Consider the following 21,397-nt stretch of genomic DNA (forward strand, 5'->3'; position numbering starts at 1 on the left):
TTTAAAAATTTTTATTATTATTTTTTTAATTATGTTATGTTAGTCACCATACAGTACATCATTAGTTTTTGATGTAGTGCTCCATGATTCATGGTTTACATCTAACACCCAGCGCTCCACGCAGTATGTGTCCTCTGGGCCAACCCAATCCCCTACTCCTCTCCCCTCTAAAACCCTCAGTTTTGTTTCTTGGAGTCCACAGTCTCTCATTTTTATCAAAGTAAATTTACACATGTACACAACAAACGCCCTACCTTAAGAATCTGTCCTCCTTCTGGATACCTTCTTAAAATGTCCTTGAGAAAGTCAACAAGGGGTGGTGTTGTCTGACCAAATCGACCTAAAACAGAGAACACATTTAAAAAATGATTTAGAAAGAAAAATCCCATAAGTGTTACCAATGGGTTATTTGATTCCAAGACATAGTAAAATTATATATGTTATGACTTTATACATTTTATGCCAGCACTCAGGTAGGAAAATCTACCTGACTAAATTAGATTCAGCAGAAAGCAAAGCAGACTCAATTTACTGAATCTCAAGACTTAATGGAACTACAAAATTCAGGTTTTAAAAAACGTTCAAAAACAGACTACATATCACAGGAGATACTTAATTCAAAAAAATAAAAAGCAAGAGGGGTGAGGGCAGGAATTGTTGCCAGTTTCCAAAACAAATGAAATAAACGGCATCATTTTGTGGGTACTTTGCCACCAAATAATAAGCCAGAGATAGTGATGTCTATTATGACATTGTTAATATTCTCAAACTCAAACGATGTTCTGATTATTCTGAGATTGGCATAGTCAATGTCCCAGTACCGGTCCATTCAAATAGCCTTAGGCATTTCTTAACCAAGAGATTCTTAGAACTGACTGACCCCTTTGCCTTAGAGAGGTGGTTACAGGCAAGTATAGAGAGGATGGGGAAAGAAAGGTTAACTTCCAGATGCACAGGAAAAAAAAAAAAAAAAAAAACCTGTAAATTATTTAAAAAGAACTCTGGCTTAAAACAATGAAATCATCACTACAAATTTATCAACATCATTTCGGCAGAGTGCCCACCAGGACCAAGCCCCAGTAGGACTCTGCTCCACAGGACCTAATACCCTACGCACTCTTATAATTCACCAGCTCCATTTGCCCTTGCTTTCCTCTGGCCTGGATACCCCCTCAACCCATTCCATGGAATATACTTTCACAATATAATCTTTATGCAACTAAAAATGGCATATGCTCCTGGTAAAGTCAATGTAATACCTCCCCCTTTCAAGCCTTTTGATTGAAGGTTTACAAAAAGATGACAGTTTTTGAAAGTCAGATCTCCGATCTTGATCCAGTCAGGTAACTGAAAAAAAGAAAAGAAAATGTATGAAAAGCAGTATTGTTCCTAAAACTGTACATTCGAACTATCTCGATTTTTTTTCACTTAAGAAATAATGCTTGTGAACCATTCTTATCAGGAAATAAGTTGCTCTGAAGAAGTGAATATTTCAAAAAACAGAAATTTAGTCAACAATTTTATTTAACTTAAAGGACTTTTCTTAACCTAAAGGATTTTAACTTAAACCTAAAGGATTTTTCCTTAAATAGTTATAAATAAAGATCTGCTTTAAAATAACTCAAATGCTACTGCTCTTTCTGAAAAAAAAAAATAAATAAATAAATAAAATAAAATAACTCAAATGTTTTATGATGAATCAGGATCATTAAAATAAACAAAATCATTCTCTTTGCATTTCCAAAGTGTACCGCTCAGAAGCCAAAGCCAGATCAACCTTCTCTCCAGCGGTCCACTCAAGTACTACTATGGAATGACCTTGTCCAGGTCAATGGTCTGCAAAACATCACTCAAAAGCCCACCAGAATAATCAAACTTTGTAACTTACACTCAACAGGGTGTGAATGGCATAATTTACCATATCAAAAATTCAGTATTTCCAATTATCTACCACCCAACCCACACTGATATCCTTCAAGGTTCCTAAAGCTCAACCTATCAAAAGTGACCTCACTGGATTTCCTTCCAAACCCTTAACCCTCATCTTTTACTTTGTATTTCAATTAACAGTGGCACCTTCTACCTGTTCACTTTAGAGGGAACCATGGGGAGAAGTTCTCTCTACAAACCACCAATTACCTCCAGTCTAGCCAATTACCCTCCAGTTTCCAGCAAGTCCATCCCCCATTTCTCTCAGAACTAACTTGTTCTTTTCCCATTTCCAATTGCTCAGTCTCCTTATATTTCTGGATTTTTATAATAATCTCTACTCTGGTCTCCTTACTTTCTACGTATCATCATTTTAGTCCTCATTTCTAAAATCTGAGTACACTGTGACAGTTTCCAGCTCATAAAGCACTTTCATATACATATTCCCACTGAATCGTAAAGAAAAATCTCCCTGCACAGGACATATGGATAAGAATAGTAGTTATTTTGTGTTGTTAACCACAAAACTTTTAGAAACAACCCAATTCTATTATATATTGATACAGTGGCATATCATATAGCAAAAAGAAAAAAAAACTGGATTAACTAAACTGCACGTAACTCTGGGTGAATATTTGTAACATAATATCGAGCAAAAAAAGCTAATTCTGGGTTACTACATATGGAATAACAAGCTTCTTATAAAGTTCATAAACAATAAAAGTAAATAGACTATCACTCAGGTTATTTAGGTTACAGATATACACATATATAAACATGTATGTACACAGGTATACCTTATATAAACACATACATACACACTCATGATAAAACTATTTAAAAAACTACAAAAGCAGGCAACGAAGTAAGAAACACGAAGGGGTAAGGGAAAAAAGACAGGCACACAGGCTGGGGAGGAGAAGCACAGAGGGAAATATAAACTGTCAACAGTGTTCTCCCTCTCCAGCTGGATGATGTCATCTTGGTTGTTCATTCTATTGTTAGTTAATCAACTAATAACTAAAAGAGAGCCAAGCATAAGCCAAGATTACTGGTTCAATTTAGTACTAGCCAAGGTACATCTGAAGGAAGAAAGGCAGGCAGGAAGAAAACTTTTATTGCAGGAAGAAGTTTGCAGATCTTAAAGGACACTTGAAAAGGAAGAAGACACAGAATTGAATCATGTTAGTAAAAACATATGTAACCCGCTATGCACGTCTGATTGTGAATGCTTTTGGTGGACTGTAATCAGTGACCTATCTCCAGGGAAGTGATTCTCCCGAAGAGAAATCAAGTGGCAAAGATAAGTGACCCCAGTAGTGCTATCAGCTTTCTCCTCCTGAGCCTGCCAAGATTAAGGGAGTTTGCTTGGGCCGCTCCCCTTCCTAGACCCAAAATCACTCCAACCGAGCAAAATAACACTGGTCCTATTTATCTCCAGAGGCAATTAAATCTTAAAAGTTGCCCATTTCAGTCTTTATAAATATATTTTAAAACACAGAGATTGTAAAATGATTTGTACATCTGGATCTGTGTTCATGCCAGCCTCAATCTTCCTCCAAAACCTCAGAGCAGAGATGCTCATTTTCATTTACTATGGAACAATAACTCTTTCCAAGTAACTCTTTCCAAATTACTATGCAAACAATACAATATTAATTACAACTGGCTCTCCCGACACTTCTTCCTTTGTTCAGTGGTCAAGGCACAAGGAGGTTCTAAAATTCAAGGGTTGACAAAAAGGACAATTTTGATCAATTAAGAGATACTTCACACCTCTTGATTTGAGGCTCGACCACATTTGGTACAAGAGGAAAAAGGATCAGGAAGATACACAGCTATAATGAACAGCTTCAGTCTCTTCATGAGACAGGAGGTAATGTGAAGAACTTAAAAATTTCACTTCTAGTCCAGGGAAACAAATGAGAGATAAGGAGAAAGAGGATGGTAGATGACCCAGAAAGACCAAGGACTGTCTACTGCTTCCTACATCCAGTACCAACCAAAACCAGTAAGTGACAAGGAGTCCTACTCAACAGCTTTTGTTTCCTGCCTGCCCTGACATATTTAGAATTCCATTATTTCTGGGTCTGACTCAATCAAGGCTTATAAACATCCTTGGCAAGAGCTTCTGTCTTATTCTACATATACCTCATTACACTGCACACATACACACAAGCATACACACATGCAGAGCCATTTGGTACCAGACAGCCATAATCACACTTTTACAAAGTCTCCTGTATACCCTTTCCTTCCAGTTTCACCTCTACAGTCAGTCACAGTCTAGAACCTCCCCAGCTCAGGACAACAGATGTTTCCTAACCAGACCCCCACCTACCCACCCACTCAGGCCGAAATATTCTATGCCCCACAGCCACATTCACCATCCATTATTAATATTGTACACATACATTTCCAAAAACACTTCTAATGGCAAGACTGAGCCACAAGTGAGCCTCCTGGGAGGACCACATGTAAGGGACAAGATGACAAAGCAGACCCTGAGGAGTAACCAAAGAAGAGGGTACAGAACCAGAAGAGTACACATGGGAAGGCTGAGACAGAGATGGACCCAGAAAAAGAGGTAAGAATGATAAGCTTTTCTCCTCAATTCTGTCCAAAGTTGTCAAGTCACTGTCTGCAGGCCACCGAACACCTTGAGGAGCTGGTAAGGAGGGCTGAGCTGTGGAGGAACATCAGAGCTGTTTAACTGGAAATCTGTGTCTAAGTGGTCAAGAGGCCATGGCATGGACACAGGTACACAGAAGGTCAAGATTACACTGAGGAATTAAAAATCATAGGTTATCAAGTACTTCACCAATGTTTGTATTGGGTACAAACCCAATGCTTGAAATGTCATTCTGTATGGCTCAGTGTTCCTTACATATCTGTTAACATTTTTATGTCTTTTAAATCCTGAAAACGATCTTTTATCACAGAAAAAGTGAAGAAATTTTGGGGATCAAAGAACAAATTAATTTTCAATAAAATGTTTCCATTTAACTCCTCCTTTGAGAAAACTTAGCTTTTTCACTAACCTTAAAGGATATATATAACAATGTGAAATACTGCTATCTTCCAAAGTTTTTATCTCATTCATTTGCAGTTCAGAAGTTTTAATGAGAATGTATTCCTCAAACTTACAGCTACTATAATGAAGTCTGAAGATCCTTTTAGCCCTAAATTTCTATGATTCAAAACTGAGGGGAAACCTCTAAGACATTAAAGGTGAAAATTATTCCAGCTAAATGTACAACACACCTAAGAAAAACGTGAGTAATGGTTAAAACCCTCTGACTATAATGCCCATCGAAAAACTATCGTAATTTCAGGAAGTGAAGATTCAGATAAAAAGACGGGCAGGGGGCAGGGTGACACAAATGCTGACATGGTAAATCAATTAAAATTACAACTAATGATGAGAAAATACCCGTGTGATTTTGTGCATGTTATTTACAGAGCATTATTTCCAGGGTAACCATTAACTGAGCATCTGCCATCCACGACCCAAGGATAAAATCCGTTCAGTTTCCCTCCCCCCGAGCCTACTGATAAACAGTCAGTGGATGCGCTACAACCCCGAGCACAGAGGCGGGCCCGTCGTCCTACTAAGGAGAGGGACCCGGCGGGCCGTACCTCCCTGCCGCCGAGCCACAGCCGCTGCTCCGACACCGGGAAGCCCGTCTCGGCCAAGATGCGCTCCTTGATGTCGCGCACGGTCCAGGACGCCTGAACGGCCACGGTCCTACAGCCCACGCAGCCGGGGAGGACGGTCACCCGGAGCCACCTGTGCAAAAGGCAAAAGGACCTTCAGTGGGGGCCACGTGGGGACCCTCCCGCCCGGAGTCCCAGTGGCGGGGAGCCTCGCGGCCCTGGGCTCAGCCCGGCCCCGGGCAGGGTTACCTGTCCCCCATCGCGAGCGTCCTCGCCGAGCTCGAGCCCGCGTCCGCCCGAGCGCGCCGCGCCTACTCACGGCCGCCGCCGCCGCCCCGAGAGGCCCGGCGCGGGCCCCGAGCGCGGGATCCTCATGGCGCAGGCGGGCGCCGCCCCGGCCGGGCTCAGCCGCAGCCCCGGGAGCGACCGCAAGAGCGGAGCTGGAAAGGGTAGAGGAAGCCGGGGCCTTAGGGGCGGGGCGAGGGCCTGCAGCGGCGGCGCGCTCCCGGTAGCCCGGGCCCCTAGAGGCGCCGTCTGCGGGCACGCGCCCGCCCTCCTGGACCGTTAGCGGCGTGGCCTGCAAGCCCCGCCCCGCCCAAAAGGCCCCGCCCCGCCCGCGCCGCGAGCGTCTGCAAACGCGCTGAGGCCGGGAGGACCTGAAACGCTGAATTGTGTATGCAGAACACACTTTGAAGGAAGACGTGTATTTTCCCTGGTGGAGTTCAATAGTACCGAGAAATGCAGAACTAGACATTCCTGGGGCCTACGTCTCCTTCGCCTCTCAAGACTTTTAATCTCTGGAAGCATCTCCAAATAAGATTTATGGTGGCCTCTTAGGCACAGCGGGAAACGTGGTGATTGCAGGACACAACTGTCTTTCACGGTTTCCCGTTTGTTTCCAAGGCACAAAAGTAGGGTCAGTGGTTCAGTTTGCTAGAGGAAGGAGTGCCTATAAGACAGTAATATGTGATTATGAACATGAACATACCCTGTGACATGTTAAAATAGATGTAGCTTATTTTGGCAACATTATCTTCTACTGTTGGTAGCCTGTGTTTTCCCTTCAACCTGCAACCTCCTTGAAATCTGAAACCAGTCTTAAAAGTTGATGGAGTCACCCAAGAGTAACTAACGGTGCCTTGTAATTTGAAAGTATAGGTAGCTGAATGAAGCGTCAGAAAATATCAGTCTTTTCCTCAGGCTTATTTCTCATAGGTATAGATGAGACAAACTGGGAAAAAGGCGGGGCGGGGGGGGGGGCAACCTCTACTAAGACAATTCAAAGGCTACGTCCTGAACAAGTAAACTTGGGTGCTTCTTGATTAAATACCGGAAGAAGAATTAAAATTTTATCGTTGGTGCAAAAAATTATATTAATTACTGCTTTTCAATTATCACCTCTCCCCCTCTTCCACAAAGAAATGTTACTCAGAACTCGTTATCAGTAATAATAGAGTACCCATGCAGCTATTCCATCCCTTTCCATAACCATATTTCAAAGGGAAAGTTTGTAAATCATGCAGCTCTTTTCCTACTTGGAACAAGTAAGCACAGTCAATTAGAGAATAGCTAATTCAATATAAGGTTAGGCCAGAAAACCCAAAAGGACAAATATTTACTTTTTCAGTCAGACAAGACCATACATGCAAATGCATTAAAATATCAGCAAATAGTAAGAATGAGCTCTCACCCCTCTGCTATAGTGTCACAGACAAATTCTCCACACCTAAAATCCTTTGATAAGCCCCAGGGTCTACCCGCTCTCCTTAATGCTCTCTCCTAGAGGGCAGACAAACGTGTAGTGCAGAGATAAAGACTTGAGAGAAAGAAATGTTCTTAATAGGGAGGTTTTCACAAGAAGTGAAGCAGATTTGGCTACAAAACGTGACTGATCATAAATACCTTTGAACATCTGGAGTTCGAAATATATTCAGGATACAATTAAAGGGTTAGTCTGTATAGGAAATACAAATAAATCTGGAACTCAAAAGAGATGTCAATGATAAGGATATAAATTTAGAAGTCAATTGCCTAATCATTCAGATAATATTTCTTAAACCTCTCTTATTTCCTAGAAGGACACATTTCTAAATGACAATGAACAAAACAAAGTCCCCATCTCAAACTTGCATTCTAGGGAAGAAAGACAACAATAAACAAATAGACAAATAATATTTAAATTCATCCTATGATGTCAGCCAACTAGGGATAAGTACCATTCCAAAGTGGGGCCAGGGAATTGGGAAAGGACAAGAGAAGAGAGGAAAAGAACTAAGATGGTCCTAGAACTCCTTTCTAAGAACTGACATTTGAGAAAAGACCTGAGTGAAACAGGAAAATGAAGTTATCCAGAAAGAGGTTATATGAGAAGAAAGGGGGACAGAGCAACTGCTACAGCCCATGCACATGTTTAACCTGGATGTAGTACCATCCCTCCTACTTCTTGCCCCTCCTCTAACTTCATTCCTCCCCAACACATTCCCCAACCGGCAGCCAAAGCGGAGTTGAAACTGATGTCTTCCCTGCTTGCTGATGGCTTCTCAGATCCTGAAAGAGGTTCTACCATAGAATAGACGTTCAATAAACATGAGGAAAGAAAGGATTGAGCTAAGGAAGGAAGGAGTGAACAAACTAAAGGAAGTGGGGCCAAAAGGAAAGGAGAAAAAAAGGAATGAAAAAATATCTGGAAAATAAGAAAAGTAGATAGAAATTCAAACATTACACATAATTCTAACAACTCAATACAAACAACATTTCTATCCATTGTCATTTATATGATTATAATAATGCTATGAGTACATAGTGTTTTTCAACATTTTTACCACTTTCTAAATTGTATTTCTAATAACTGCCTAATTTTCCATTGAGAAGAAATATCTTAGGCTACTCAACCCTACTGATATTTACAAGAGTACTTTAATTTTTCAAAAGTGCACAAACCAATAAATATCTTTGCTCATGAACTGTAATCACTATTTAAGATGAGAAAAAAATTGCAAAAATGTTGTATTCTAATAAATGTATATCTGAGCCTTAACTTATTTTGTAGGAGCATATTATAAAAATGCAGAACAGCAAGAAGCCAAAACGTTAGTCTCTTGTTTTAGATTTTTTTTTTTTTTTTATTTGACAGAGAAAGATCACAAGTAGGCAGAAAGAGAGAGAGGGAAGCAGGCTCCCCACCGAGCAGAGATCCCAATGTGGGACTCGATCCCCAGGACCCCGAGATCATGACCCGAGCCAAAGGCAGCGGCTTAACCCACTGAGCCACCCAGGTGCCCCAGTCTCTTGTTTAAGAATGAATGAGTCCGAGCGCCTGGGTGGCTCAGTGGGTTAAGCCGCTGCCTTCGGCTCAGGTCATGATCTCAGGGTCCTGGGATCGAGTCCCGCATCGGGCTCTCTGCTCGGCAGGGAGCCTGCTTCCTTCTCTCTCTCTCTGCCTGCCTCTCCATCTACTTGTGATTTCTCTCTGTCAAATAAATAAATAAATAATCTAAAAAAAAAAAAAAGAATGAATGAGTCCTGGGCGCCTGGGTGGCTCAGTAGGTTAAGCTGCTGCCTTCAGCTCAGGTCATGATCTCAGGGTCCTGGGATCGAGTCCCGCATCGGGCTCTCTGCTCAGCAGGGAGCTTGCTTCCTCCTCTCTCTCTCTGCCTGCCTCTCTGCCTACTTGTGATCTCTCTCTCTGTCAAATAAATAAATAAATAAATCTTTAAAAAAAAAAAAAAAAAGAATGAATGAGTCCAGACTCCATAAAAAAAAACAAAAACAAAACAAAAAAAAAAAAACAAAAAACTGAGTCATGGGACCAGCCTTTGAGCCTGTATCAGTTGTAGAGATGAGTAAAATAATTTTTTTTCTTTTTTAAGTAAGGTACCTGACTGGTTCAGTCAGAGGAGTGTGTGATTCTTTTTTTTTTTTTTTTTTAAGATTTTATTTATTTATTTGACAGAGAGAGATCACAAGTAGGCAGAGAGGCAGGCAGAGAGAGAGGAGGAGGAAGCAGGCTCCCTGCTGAGCAGAGAACCCGATGTGGGGCTCGATGCCAGGACCGTGGGATCATGACCCGAGCCAGAAGCAGAGGCTTTAACCCACTGAGCCACCCAGGTGCCCCTAAAATAAAATTTTTTATTGCACAAGCCGGACTCAGCTAGATAAAAGCTCAAAACAATGTTATTCGTTCTCAGGAGTCCTGTTTTAATTGGCCCTGGTGCCTCTTTCTTTCCCTTTCTCTGGATGACAGAACCATATGGCTTGGGCCTTAGCTTCCCCATAACTCCTAGATCATAAAAATTATCCAATCCCACTCAGCCCCTCAAATGACTCATCTTAGGAACTGAAAACTCTACCCAGGGTAACAACCAAAGCACAAGTCCAATCCAATGTAAAAATTCTTAAATAGTAAAAGGCTTCCTTTATTCTAGTTCATTCTCACCGTGTGGACTGCCGTTTGGAATCATAGCTCAAGGCTGAGAGTTAATTTCCCCTGAAACATGATTTTATGAAATGGAATATACCTAATAGCATGTCTTTGATCAGAGGGAAAAAATAAATTAGTCCGTTCTGGAGAATGTTCACCAGTTATATAAAGACAAAAGAATGACAAATTATTCCTTTGTTTAATGAGTCAGCACAAGACTGTTAAGCTTGAGAATAAAAAGCTGACGATATTGTGGGCATCCTTTAGGTCACTGAAATCCTAAGAATTGAGTAAAAAAATCATAAGCCAAACAAAAAAGTGGAAAAAAAAGTCTCTCATGGAGCGCAAATAGAACCTACAATATCATGGAGTCAAAAAAAAGGCAACAAAGCTGAGGAATTTCAGGTAGCTCCACATGATAGGATCAAAGGGTAGGATTCATATAAAAGTACAGGGAGCATTATCTGACAGCAGTCTGTAGAATATGGTCATGAAGTCTTCTTTATTTTACATCTGGAGTTACACAGGAGCCACTTTCAGATTTTAATCTGGTCAGGTGATCATAATTACACTATAAAAATTCCTCAGGTGGCAGGACAGAGGTTGACTTAGAAGGAGACAGGAGTTAGAACAGCAACAAAACCATGAAAAAACATGGTATCTGTGAGATTAAGTAAAAATCTTCAAGAAAGGAGTCAGCTGTGCCCAGCATCACATAGGTAAATTGCTGGTAGGATTTGACAACTAGTTAGTCCTTGTTGACCTCTGTGCTCCAGAACCTGCAAGAATTTCCTGGTGACTGTAGGATCAAGCTCAAGTTATTATGCATGACTCAGAAGGCCCATCACAACCAAGCCCTGGTCGACCTTCTCAGATTCTTCTGAGACTACCCCACTGTCTGTCTCCATGACCAGTTTATAGTAATATGTATAATAATAATAAACCCTTAGTGAATACTTACAATGTTCCAGGCACCTACTAAAATCCTTATATGATTTAACCCATTGGGTCTTCCCAACAACCCCACAAAGTACATAAAACCTTCATTTTCAGATAAAGAAAATGAAACTAAACATATTACTTATAGTTCCAGAGTAAACAGTGGGAAGGCCAATAGGAAAGCCAGGATCTGTAGTCCAACTCCAGAGCCCCCATACTATTAATATTAAACTATAACATTCACCGAATACAATCACTTCACATTGCCTAGTTCCCACATGTACCCTGCATTGTCCTCACCTGCTTGCAGTCCCCTTCCCATCACTTTCCATCCGATAAATCCCTAGGTCCTCATCCAAGAATGACCACCTGTCCCAGCTCTCCCTGAGTCTTCTGGGCTGATTCTATCTACTCTGTACATTGTATAGTCACTGTTATTTTACTCATCTCCCATTGCAATGGGAGCCTTTACATTCCTCTTTGTACCCCAAGGGCCCAGTACAAAGTAATAGTCAATAAATGTTGCTAAGATGTTTGAGAGCTGAATGAATGACTGCATTTAAGTCAATGGTATCTTCACTCCCAACATCGTTCAGCGAGGTTTGGTTTTGTTTTGGGGTCTGTTCAAAATGCTTTGGACTGCAAGTAACTGATTACCTGACTATCAGTAGCTAAAATGATAAGGGTTTGCTTTTCTCACCATTCTTTGACAATATCTGGACCTGCTTCCCAGTGATGTTTTGAGACTCTCTCTCCTTGTCAGAAAATGGCTCGTACGGCTCTGATACGTCTGTTCTTAATGTAGGAGGAGGGTGGGGGAAGGCAGAAAAGAGTTCTACCTTCTTTAGCAGAAAAACAAGAGTTTTCCCAGCAGACTTCGATTTCTCTCTCATTGGCCACCCTGAGCTGCAAGAAGAGCAGGGAAAATCAAGCCTCTCTAACAGAAGGTTCTAGCAAGAGAACAGGGCTTTTTTGTGACGGATCAGCCTACAACACTATCTACAACATTGTTCTAATACCCATGGAAAATTTATTTTTTAAATGTCTACAGAAATATTAGAAAACAATATAACTAGGAAGTTTTTAAAAGCCTGATGAGTGACATATCATGACACATATTTTTTTAAAAGAATAGCAGGGGGAAATACTTCATGCAACTAATCTTTCTTTGCCTTGGGATGGAATCTTGGTATATTCTATGATTTTTCTGCTCACTTTTTCATAATGACAGTCCTGGGGTCACTTTACATTACAAAATAATGTTTGTTTCAATTCTCTAACTGGAATAAGTTCCAGGCAAAATCATTAAATAAAGGTCAGTTTCTCCTTGATGTTGCCACCACAACCCCACACTAAGTTCTGTACTCAGAAGCTGCCTGTCTTTTAAGAGAGGGAGGTGGGCAGTCTCTCTTCTCTCCCTGTTCCCCCAAATAGTCGTTGTGATGCAACCGCACCCAGGCCAAAGCTGTGGACACAGGAAGGACAGGAGACTGGATTGTTCCTTGGCCAGGTTGCTTTGAACCCTGTGGGTCTGGCAGGTGATTAAGCTCACCATTTCTCTTGTGGGAGAAAGTCCTGTCGCTGAGGACCTTAGCAGAGAAGCAAAAGCATTTCTATACTGAGTGATCACTCATGACTCCTTCCACAGCCTTAAGGAGTCCCCATGTCACCTCCCACTTCTGGCTGCTCTGGCCCTACCTCAAGCAGATGCTATTGAAGAAGGCCCAACCTGAATCTCTTCCATTTGTTCAGGTGTGTTCTATGGAAACTTCTCTCATGTCCCTTGCCCAGAAAGCTTGGGCAATGCCAGTGCCGATACAGCTACCTCCCTCCTGCTGCCTCGGAGTGCTTGGGCCCCAAGCCTAAATTGGCCTCGACCCCAGTTCCAAGTTCCCTGTGTGGTTCACCAGACTCAGTGTAAAGGAGGTAAACCCCTCTAATCCTGTGCACTTGGCAACATCTCTCTCCAAAAAATCCTCTACCAAACTTCCCTCTCTGTCCTCTGGCTAAGCAGGGGTCTCAATCACAGAATGTGTTCTGAGGCTCTTTGTAACTGTGCATATGAGGGAGGGTCTGTCCCCAAACACCTTGGTATACAATAATCACGGTCAAAACTGAGGTAGGAAGCACTTTATTCTAGCACTTTCTTACCTTAGATATACATTAGGCATCACAATGATTCACACTGTGTTCTCACAAAGCCCCAGAGAAAAAAACATATGAATAGCATGTAAATCAACAACAACAAAAAAACCATGTGAGATATATATAATCATGTATTCATTAACTTTAAGTTCAGACACTAGAGTACCCCAGAATTATGGCAGTTAAACAAAATAAATCCAGCTCTTATAAGGCTCACAGTTCCATAATGGGGAGGCAGACAATAAATAAATACACAGATAAAGAATACGCAAGGCAGAAATAAGTCCTATGATGAACCATGATGGGCAAGGGATGGAACATGACATGGGTCAGGGGGCTGTTCATTTTGATGCCATCTGAGAATGGAACCAAACATGCAAAGTGAGAAAACATACTGAAGGAAGCTTTACAACGACGTTGGTGATTGAGAAAACAACCCTTATGCACAGGCATACTGTAGGGATTTCTTCTCTATAAAAAAAACCAGAAAACAGAATTTGCTATTCTAGTTCATTCTCCTTAACTCACTCACCTTATTACCATACTCTGCTTAAACTATATTTAAGGAAGTACTCATCAGAATCCTATGTATTTTACGCACTACAAATTTCTAAATGGAGTGTCTCAACCACATTAATAAAAGGACAAACACCATATGATCCTCTTAAGAGAGTCAAAAAAAAATTTTGACAAATTCCAGCACCTATTCTTGATGATAACCCTCAACAAAGTTGGGATATAGGGAACATACCTCTCAACATCATAAAAGCCAAAGACCCACAGCTAATATCACCCTTAATGGGGAAAAACTGAGAATTTTGCCCCAGAGTCAAGAAGAAGACAGGGATGCCCACTCTCACCATGACTATTTAACACAACTTGTGCACAAGTTAAATGAGGAAACCTCCACATTCTCACTCATCTCCTGCACATCCTAAAAGGCCAGGTGCAGTTCCGGCGGGATATGCACAGCAATCGGGGGAGGGGAGTGGCAGGAAGCAGCCACACCCGCGACGTCTGGGCAGGACAGGATGTTAAATGCTGTCATTAATAACACTTTTACCACAGCTAGCAGAAAGCCACATGCCTCTATGCTTATCTCTAGAACCTTCTTCCCTTTGGCCTTCTTCTCTTCCTTAGCCCTGAGTTACCGACCTTGTGTGTTTGATAATTCCCTCTCCGGATTCTGTCAGAGTGACCTTTCTAAGTACTTTTCCTAAGTCAGGCTTGTTGGCATTCCACCAGCTTTGTCTTTATGCCTCTTATGGCACCCCACACTTCCTCCTCTACCTCCCCTTGTCTCCCCACAACTGCTCTGGCCATACCACCCCCATCACCTCTCCCCTCTTCTAGACTTTTCTAGAGCCAACTACTCACATACAAATCCCGTTTCGACAATTCTGAGTCCAGTACATGACTACCTGTGAAATGAAGGGAGGATCCAGTGTCTGCACACCGACATGCAAGAGCACGGAAGGGCCTTGGGGAATCACAGCTACAGAAAACAGGGCCCAAATCAAGACAAAATGGTGGGCTGAAGATGTAAATGCCGGTACCCATGGCTTCCCATGTCACTCTGAGGAAAAGTCAGGGTCCTTAGCATATAAGGTGTTAGTGGTCAATCCCCCCGTGTCCCCCATGTCCTCCTCAATCATTGTTCCCCTGGTCCCTGCCTCATTTCCTTCTGGCTCATTCCACCACAGCCACACATGGCATCCCACAGTCTTAAACATCAAACCACAGTCCCTGCCGCAGGGTCTTTGCACTTGTTATTCCCCGTTTGGCATGATCTTCTTCCAGAAGGCATTTCTTACTCCTTCACCTCCTTTATGTCTGCACTCAAATATTATCTCTCTCAGGAGGACTCCCCAACCACCCTATACAAAAGAGCAACACTCCCAAAGTCCCCCTTAAATTACCTAATCCCCATACTACACTACTATCTACATGATCATCTAATACATATTTGGTTACTTATTTTTATAATGTCTATCTCAACCCACCATGTTTTCCACTCCAGGAGAGCAAAGTCACTATCTGTTGAATTCACTGCTCTCTTCCCAGCACGGGATGGGGTCTGGAGTGCCACAGGCACTCAGTAATACTGCTGAATACGTGACTGGATGGATGTTCACTCTCCTGGCATCCTGGACCCCAGGCCTGGGGTATCTGTTCATCCATACCACCCCCCCCCCACCTTGTTCCAGTCTTGGTTTCCAGCCTCTGATCCCAGGGTTGCAGCACTGCCAGGCTCACTGCAGCCACAGCTGTGGTGTGGCTCCGACTCTGCCTGCGGATTGGGCCCTGGCTTCAGTCCTTTGGCCAGTTTTCCACTGTGCTCCGGGGAGCCTGTGGCCTAGTGTCCCACACTCAGTCTGCAGGTGCCAGCTGACTCCAACCCACAGGTCATTTAGCAGGACAGGTCCTGCAACTTTAGCTTCCTTCCCAAGGCAAGAAACCACCAGCAGATTGGGAGAGCAAGGTCACAGCCGCCTCTTACTTCCTTAAAGAAGCTTCTTTAATCTTGATGAGAACTCACAGCTGAAACATTCAGAAAATTTGTGCCTGGGGTTTAAGATTAAGAATACATTCTGGGGGTGCCGGGGTGGCTCAGTCAGTTAAGCATCTGCCTTTGGCTCAGGTCATGATCCTGGGATGATGGGATCTATCCTATGGGATAGATATCCCACACTGTGCTCCCCACTCAGCTGGGAGTCTGCTCTCCCTCTTCCTTTGCCCCTCCCCCCACTCATGCTCACGTGCTCATTCTCTCAAATAAATAAATAAAATCTTAAAAAAAAAAACCACATTCTGATAACTCTTACTGAGAGACAGATGTTCATAAGTGATGCACATCTGCACAAGAGACTTCAGTTTTTGCAGCAAACACTGCTAGAATTGCATCAGGACTACTGTGCCCTCCCCAGATCCTCCTGGTTGGCCTATAGGCCCTTCCCATCTGCAGGCACGTCCTTCTCTTGCCCCTGTGCCATGTCCTGCCTAAGGTAGGAAGTCCCAAGCATGTTAACACTCCGCAGTGGGGGTATCACTAAATCATGCTCTTTTGCTCCCCCAATACTACAACATAGACTGTAACAGGCTCAGACAGTGTGACCCCTCACCACTGGTTTGCAGCCCCCACAGTCCCGTTCCCAGTACACATCTCTCCATCTTGTGCTGAAAACTTACCAAGCCTTGAAAACAGTATCCTAAGTGAAATGAGTCAAGCACTCATGACCACACATGATGGGCTTCCATTTGTATGAAATGTTCAGAGTAGGCAAATCCATAGAAACAGAGAAGTAGACCGCTGGTTGCCAGGGACTGGGGAGAGGGAACAGTCAGGAGTAACTGCTAATAGGCTTCTTTGGGGGATTGCGAAAATGTTCTGCAATAGTGACACATACTGGTGAACATCCTTAAAAACCACTGAATTGGATCCTTTAAAATGGTGAACAGCAGTATGTGAATTACATCTTAAAAAGAAAAACGGTAACATTGTAGTTGATGTGAATATATCATCATACCACTATGTGTCGATTCCCTCTATACACAAACATTTTTAATGTGGCTACCTTGACTCTTTTGGTGAATCGGGTGGTTTATTTCACTACTCCTTAAGAGATTCTAAGTGTTTTTCCAGAATGGTCACAACTGACAGTTTGTCCCAAATACATACACAAATAAGACAAAATGCAAACTCCTTATCAGAACATCCAGGTCCTGCTTTTCACCCTGATCTCTCACTGACCCCGATTTACTTTCCCCCCTCCCACCCACACTGGCACGCTCTTCAAATTAACCCACTAAGCTCAGTCACGTGGCTTTTACATCTAGTCTACTTCCTCCCTCAATGTCCACTGCACCTTTAAATTCAGTATTCTTCAGGAAACCTGATGCTTCACAAGTCTCAACGGCCTGGTTTCCACCTCCTTGGTCACTCATGCCATCTGTATCTCCTTCCTGAGCAGGCTGACAGCCGGGCGCCCCCAGGACCCTGAGCTCCACCTTCAAAGCCTTATGCCAAGTAACCTCTTTTAGGGCAAAGGAAGTCTACAACCAGAAATGTGGCGGCTCAGGCAGAATTTATCCAACAGGCCACATTTAATAACCAATAAGTCAGACAAATGACAAAACTTTCCTTCTCTTTGTGCTAATGTAGACACAATTGCTTAAGTTTTATTTTTAGTTACATTGAACGTGCTTTGGGAAATGATGTCATGTTTCTGAATTAGCATTCCTGTGTTTTCTACTTCCAATGAGAGTACTCTGAATTCCCTAAAGTGCCATAAAAATTATGAGAAAGTAAGCTTGTACAGACTTTACATGATGCTTTTGAATCTATTGTTAATTTTAATAAGACTTAGTGTTCTGGTTGCCAAAAATCCTACATTATTCAACACAGCTTTGCCAAAGCAAAATTAACCAGTAGGGGCCTTAAGGGTAGTCATGCTTACATATATCCATTGACTAATCCATTAAAAAGGGGGAAAAAATGACTCAGCCTCCTGGATATTATAAAGGTGACACATTTTGAGCCATTTCAAGGAATACTAAAACTACATGTGAACTCCTCTGAATTCTGAATTGCTCTTCCATTTATGGTGACCTTTGATTAAACATCCTCTCTTGGAATATTTTATAGAAAACATGGAGACAGAGTCAGCTGGCTTAGCAGTGAGTATATTAAAATAAATTTGCTGCTTGCTCATAAATAGCAAGTTTGAATGAAGTTTCAGGTCTAGACATAATAGTAGGAAACTCATGATATAAACCTACCCCACCATAAAACCGAATAAATTGAACATAGAAATGGAAATAGTAGGAGCAACACATACCATAATACATTTCTCCCTTTTTTCTGCTTCTCCTGGCTAATGATATCCTGCCAGTCAGTTCATTTTCCTTCTACTTGTCCTTGGTTTCCCTGAGTTGTTCTTTGCCTTCTACCCTTCTCCGTTCTCTGCCCCTTGTGTGGTAGTGAATGAGGGTGTGACCCCACCAGCTCTCACACCTGCTGGCTGGGGGGGACTGTCCCTGTTCTGAGCACACGTTCTCACATGTATAACTGGACTGTCGGGTTGTTTTCAGGTGAGATGGGTCAGTCGCTGACCTGGGACGTGCTCATTTATTCATATAAAAAGATGTGTAGCCCCACTATCCGCTGAGCACTGGTACGGTGATAAAGGAGCGCAGCCCCAGCCCTGGGGGTACAGCACTTCACGGGGACGGCTGCCAGACAGGAATTGCAGGACGGCAGCCTCCATACTCCTTTTTTCTCACCCCTAGTCTCTTCCTTCGCCCTTCTCTCTTGCTTGGGCATCTGATTGGTCAAAATCAGTGCCAGGGGAAAAAAATGAGAATCAAGCAATGGGTGTCTTGGGAACCCTTGAAGCCCTTTATCTCAGCCTCACCTCCTCCTGATGTGCCCCAGCCCATTCACCCCTTCTCCCAGCTCTGCGAGTTCAGTAGACATTAACTTTGCATGTTCTATATGCAGGCACTCTATCCTACTGCCTATAAGGAACCTGAGAATGGAACAACATGCAAATATAATCCACATAATTTTTGTATAAAATGAAAAGTGTTGAAATAAAGAAAACCTACCTAAGTCATTACTTGCTACAAATGCCAAGATACTACCTTCCGTTAACAGGGCTTTCCTGGACCAGCGCCATGGCTCCACGAGCCAGTCAGGAAAGAGACAGCACTCCTGGCTGATTTTAGGAAGCTACTTTTTTTTCTTTTCTTCCCCCATTATCTTTATCCCCAAGCATGCTGCAGAGCTCATCTTGCAGGCACATCTATCTAAGCACTGGTGATGGTTCTCCTGCTGGTCTAGGACACACTTTAGCTCCCTGGCATCCTTCGGCATGTGAACAGTCTCAGTCCAAAGTGACCCTGGCATTCCCTTTGTGTGCACCTTCATAAGTCTCTGTGTGTTTAGCGAGGGAATTTGTCTTTCCACATCTTTAGACCTTCCCTAGGAAGGACAGGACAGAAAAGGTGGTTGTCAGCAGCACACCACTCTCAGTGGCTATGGCATGGTCCTTTGATTACTGCTTGCTTCTTCACGTAGGAAGGCAATGAAGGCTATTCTTCACAGCTAATACCTCTCTCCCAAGTATATCTGTATTTTAACAGAGGATTTTCATTTCTGCTGCTGTGTGGGAACTAGGTTCATATTTTGGGAAGTTTCGTCACCCGACTCCCTCTGAAAGCATATCACAAAGACAGTCGCTCATTTTAAGCAGCAATAGGGATGGTGAGAAACTCAAAATAATACCTAATAATAAAACCTGCCATTACTTAAGTACTTACCAGGCACCATACCCTTCTTATTTAATCTTCACAAAAACCTTATGAGACATTCTTATTCCTATTTTATTCTTGTGGATGTTGAAAGATTCAGAAAGGTCAAAACTGCCCAAGACCACACACAGGGTCAAGATCTAACCCCACTCTGAGCAAACCCAAAACCTGGGTTTTTAATTTCTGCCCACATCCCCATATAGGGTTGTTACTGATGGAACTAGAGATGTTTATTCTGGAGGGGGAAAAAAAAAAAAAAAAAGGACTCTCAGGGACGTCTTATAGTATCCAAATATGGGAATGGCTTTCATGTATAAATACCTCTGTGGCTCTAGAGACAAACAAATTTGGGGCTCACTCCCACAAAATATATATATCCCAACAACTAGAACAGTTCTCATTTTTATGCACTCCCCACCAGCTACAAGTCAAGTCCTTCACACCCACCATCACATTTAGTTCCTTAATGAACTTGCAAAGAAGACATTATCATCCACACTTAGAAGTCAGGACTCAGGACCCAGAGAAGGTAAATAATCTGTCTGAGGCTTCCTTGTAAATGGCAAGTGTCAACATTAGAACTCAGGTCTCTGTTCAACTTCCCTGTTCTCCAGGAAAGTTCTGCTCTCCAGAACTGAGGAAAGTGGAAACATTTCACTTGGGAAGTTTCATCACCTGACTGCCTCTGAAATCGTATCACAAAGACAGTCGCTTATTTTAAGTAACAACGAGGATGGTGTTTGGGGACAAAAGTGAACCATGTCCTAGGTTCTCTTCTTTAAAAAAAAAAAAAAAGACTTATTTATTTACTGTGTCAAAGAGAGAGAGAAAGGGGGAGGGCCAGAAGGAGAGGGAGAGAGAGAATCTCAAGCAGACTCCCCACTGAGCACAGAGCCCAACACCGGGCTGGATCCCAGGACCCTGAGATCACGATCTGAGTTGAAATTAAGAGCCACCCAGGCACCTCCTAGGCTCCCTCCTAAGGGAGGATCACAGTCTTGTATTCCAAACATGTGGCGATTTTACAGGCTAGCGGGATGTACGCACATGCAAGCTCACTCACACACACACACACACTGGAGAGCACTTCTAAATGTAATGTGATGAATATACAAGTGTGAGTTACAGAACAGAGATGTAGCTATCCAGGCAAAAGGGGGGAGATTTTACAATTAATTGCTTCTATTTAGTTAATGATCATCAATTGAGTTAGTTATTTTAAAATGCAGTCCCTTTTCTTTAGCTTTGAAATGGTGTCTCAAATAGAATCCCAAACCATAACTTGATTAAACTAACATCCTCTAGCCATCAAGTACTTAGGAAATATGAGTTATTTGTGAAAAATAAATAGAAATCTTATTATTTTTGTCATAATTTGTTTTGCATATTTCTTGCTTAAATTCACTGAAGACTTTGAAAAATAGAGAACATCTTCTTATGCATCCCATCTCTAAATGTCTGACTTGAAATGACAATAACGAAAAGTTCAAAGAGTGAGTATTATTTTATCTCTGTGCAGAGCCAATGCCATAATAACTTGGAAATATGAATCATGTAAGCCACGTCCACAAAATTACATATCTGCAATTTTGTGGAAAATAACACTGTATTTTTATCTTTGTTTTAGTAAAAGAGAAGCAAGCCACAGTCTTCCTCACACAGAAGGGTTTATAAATGCTTGCACACACATGCTATCTTAGGGAACAATTATAGTAGTTGGCAGGCAACCTCCACTGGATGGGACACACAAAGAAAACACTAGATAGAAATAGGTCAGGGGAGTCATTTAAGAAAAATTGAGAATGAATCCATTAAAAAACAAAACAACTGGACTTTACATGAGTACTACAATTAAATAGAAGCTTAATCTGTTACAATTCTACATTTTGCTCATTTCTCAAACCATTTCAAATTTTTTCTTGATCTCATTGGATAAATGAAATAGTTATAAGTTAAAAAGGAAGATTTCCTTTCTATTCCTTTCCCCTCTATTTA

The 21,397-nt window shown here is 42.1% G+C and overlaps 1 protein-coding gene across 3 annotated transcripts in view; it reads right to left on the reverse strand.

The window, feature by feature from the left end:
• SACS (sacsin molecular chaperone) overlaps positions 1–21,397 on the reverse strand; it is an 89,107-nt gene that overhangs the window by 41,113 nt on the left and 26,597 nt on the right. For 2 of the 3 annotated variants that reach the window (XM_082700177.1, XM_082700176.1), the window contains exons 3-5: positions 5,569–5,719; positions 1,260–1,347; positions 255–340 (exon numbers count right to left, since the gene is read on the reverse strand). In XM_082700177.1, the coding sequence (XP_082556303.1) occupies positions 255–340; positions 1,260–1,347; positions 5,569–5,719 (325 nt within the window). Of the gene's footprint in view, positions 1–254; positions 341–1,259; positions 1,348–5,568; positions 5,720–5,835; positions 6,194–21,397 lie in introns of those variants that run through there. The other variant, XM_082700178.1, reaches the window with a different exon arrangement.

This window comes from Mustela nivalis (genome assembly GCF_964662115.1).
Source record: "Mustela nivalis genome assembly, chromosome: 15".
Classification (NCBI taxonomy): domain Eukaryota; kingdom Metazoa; phylum Chordata; class Mammalia; order Carnivora; family Mustelidae; genus Mustela; species Mustela nivalis.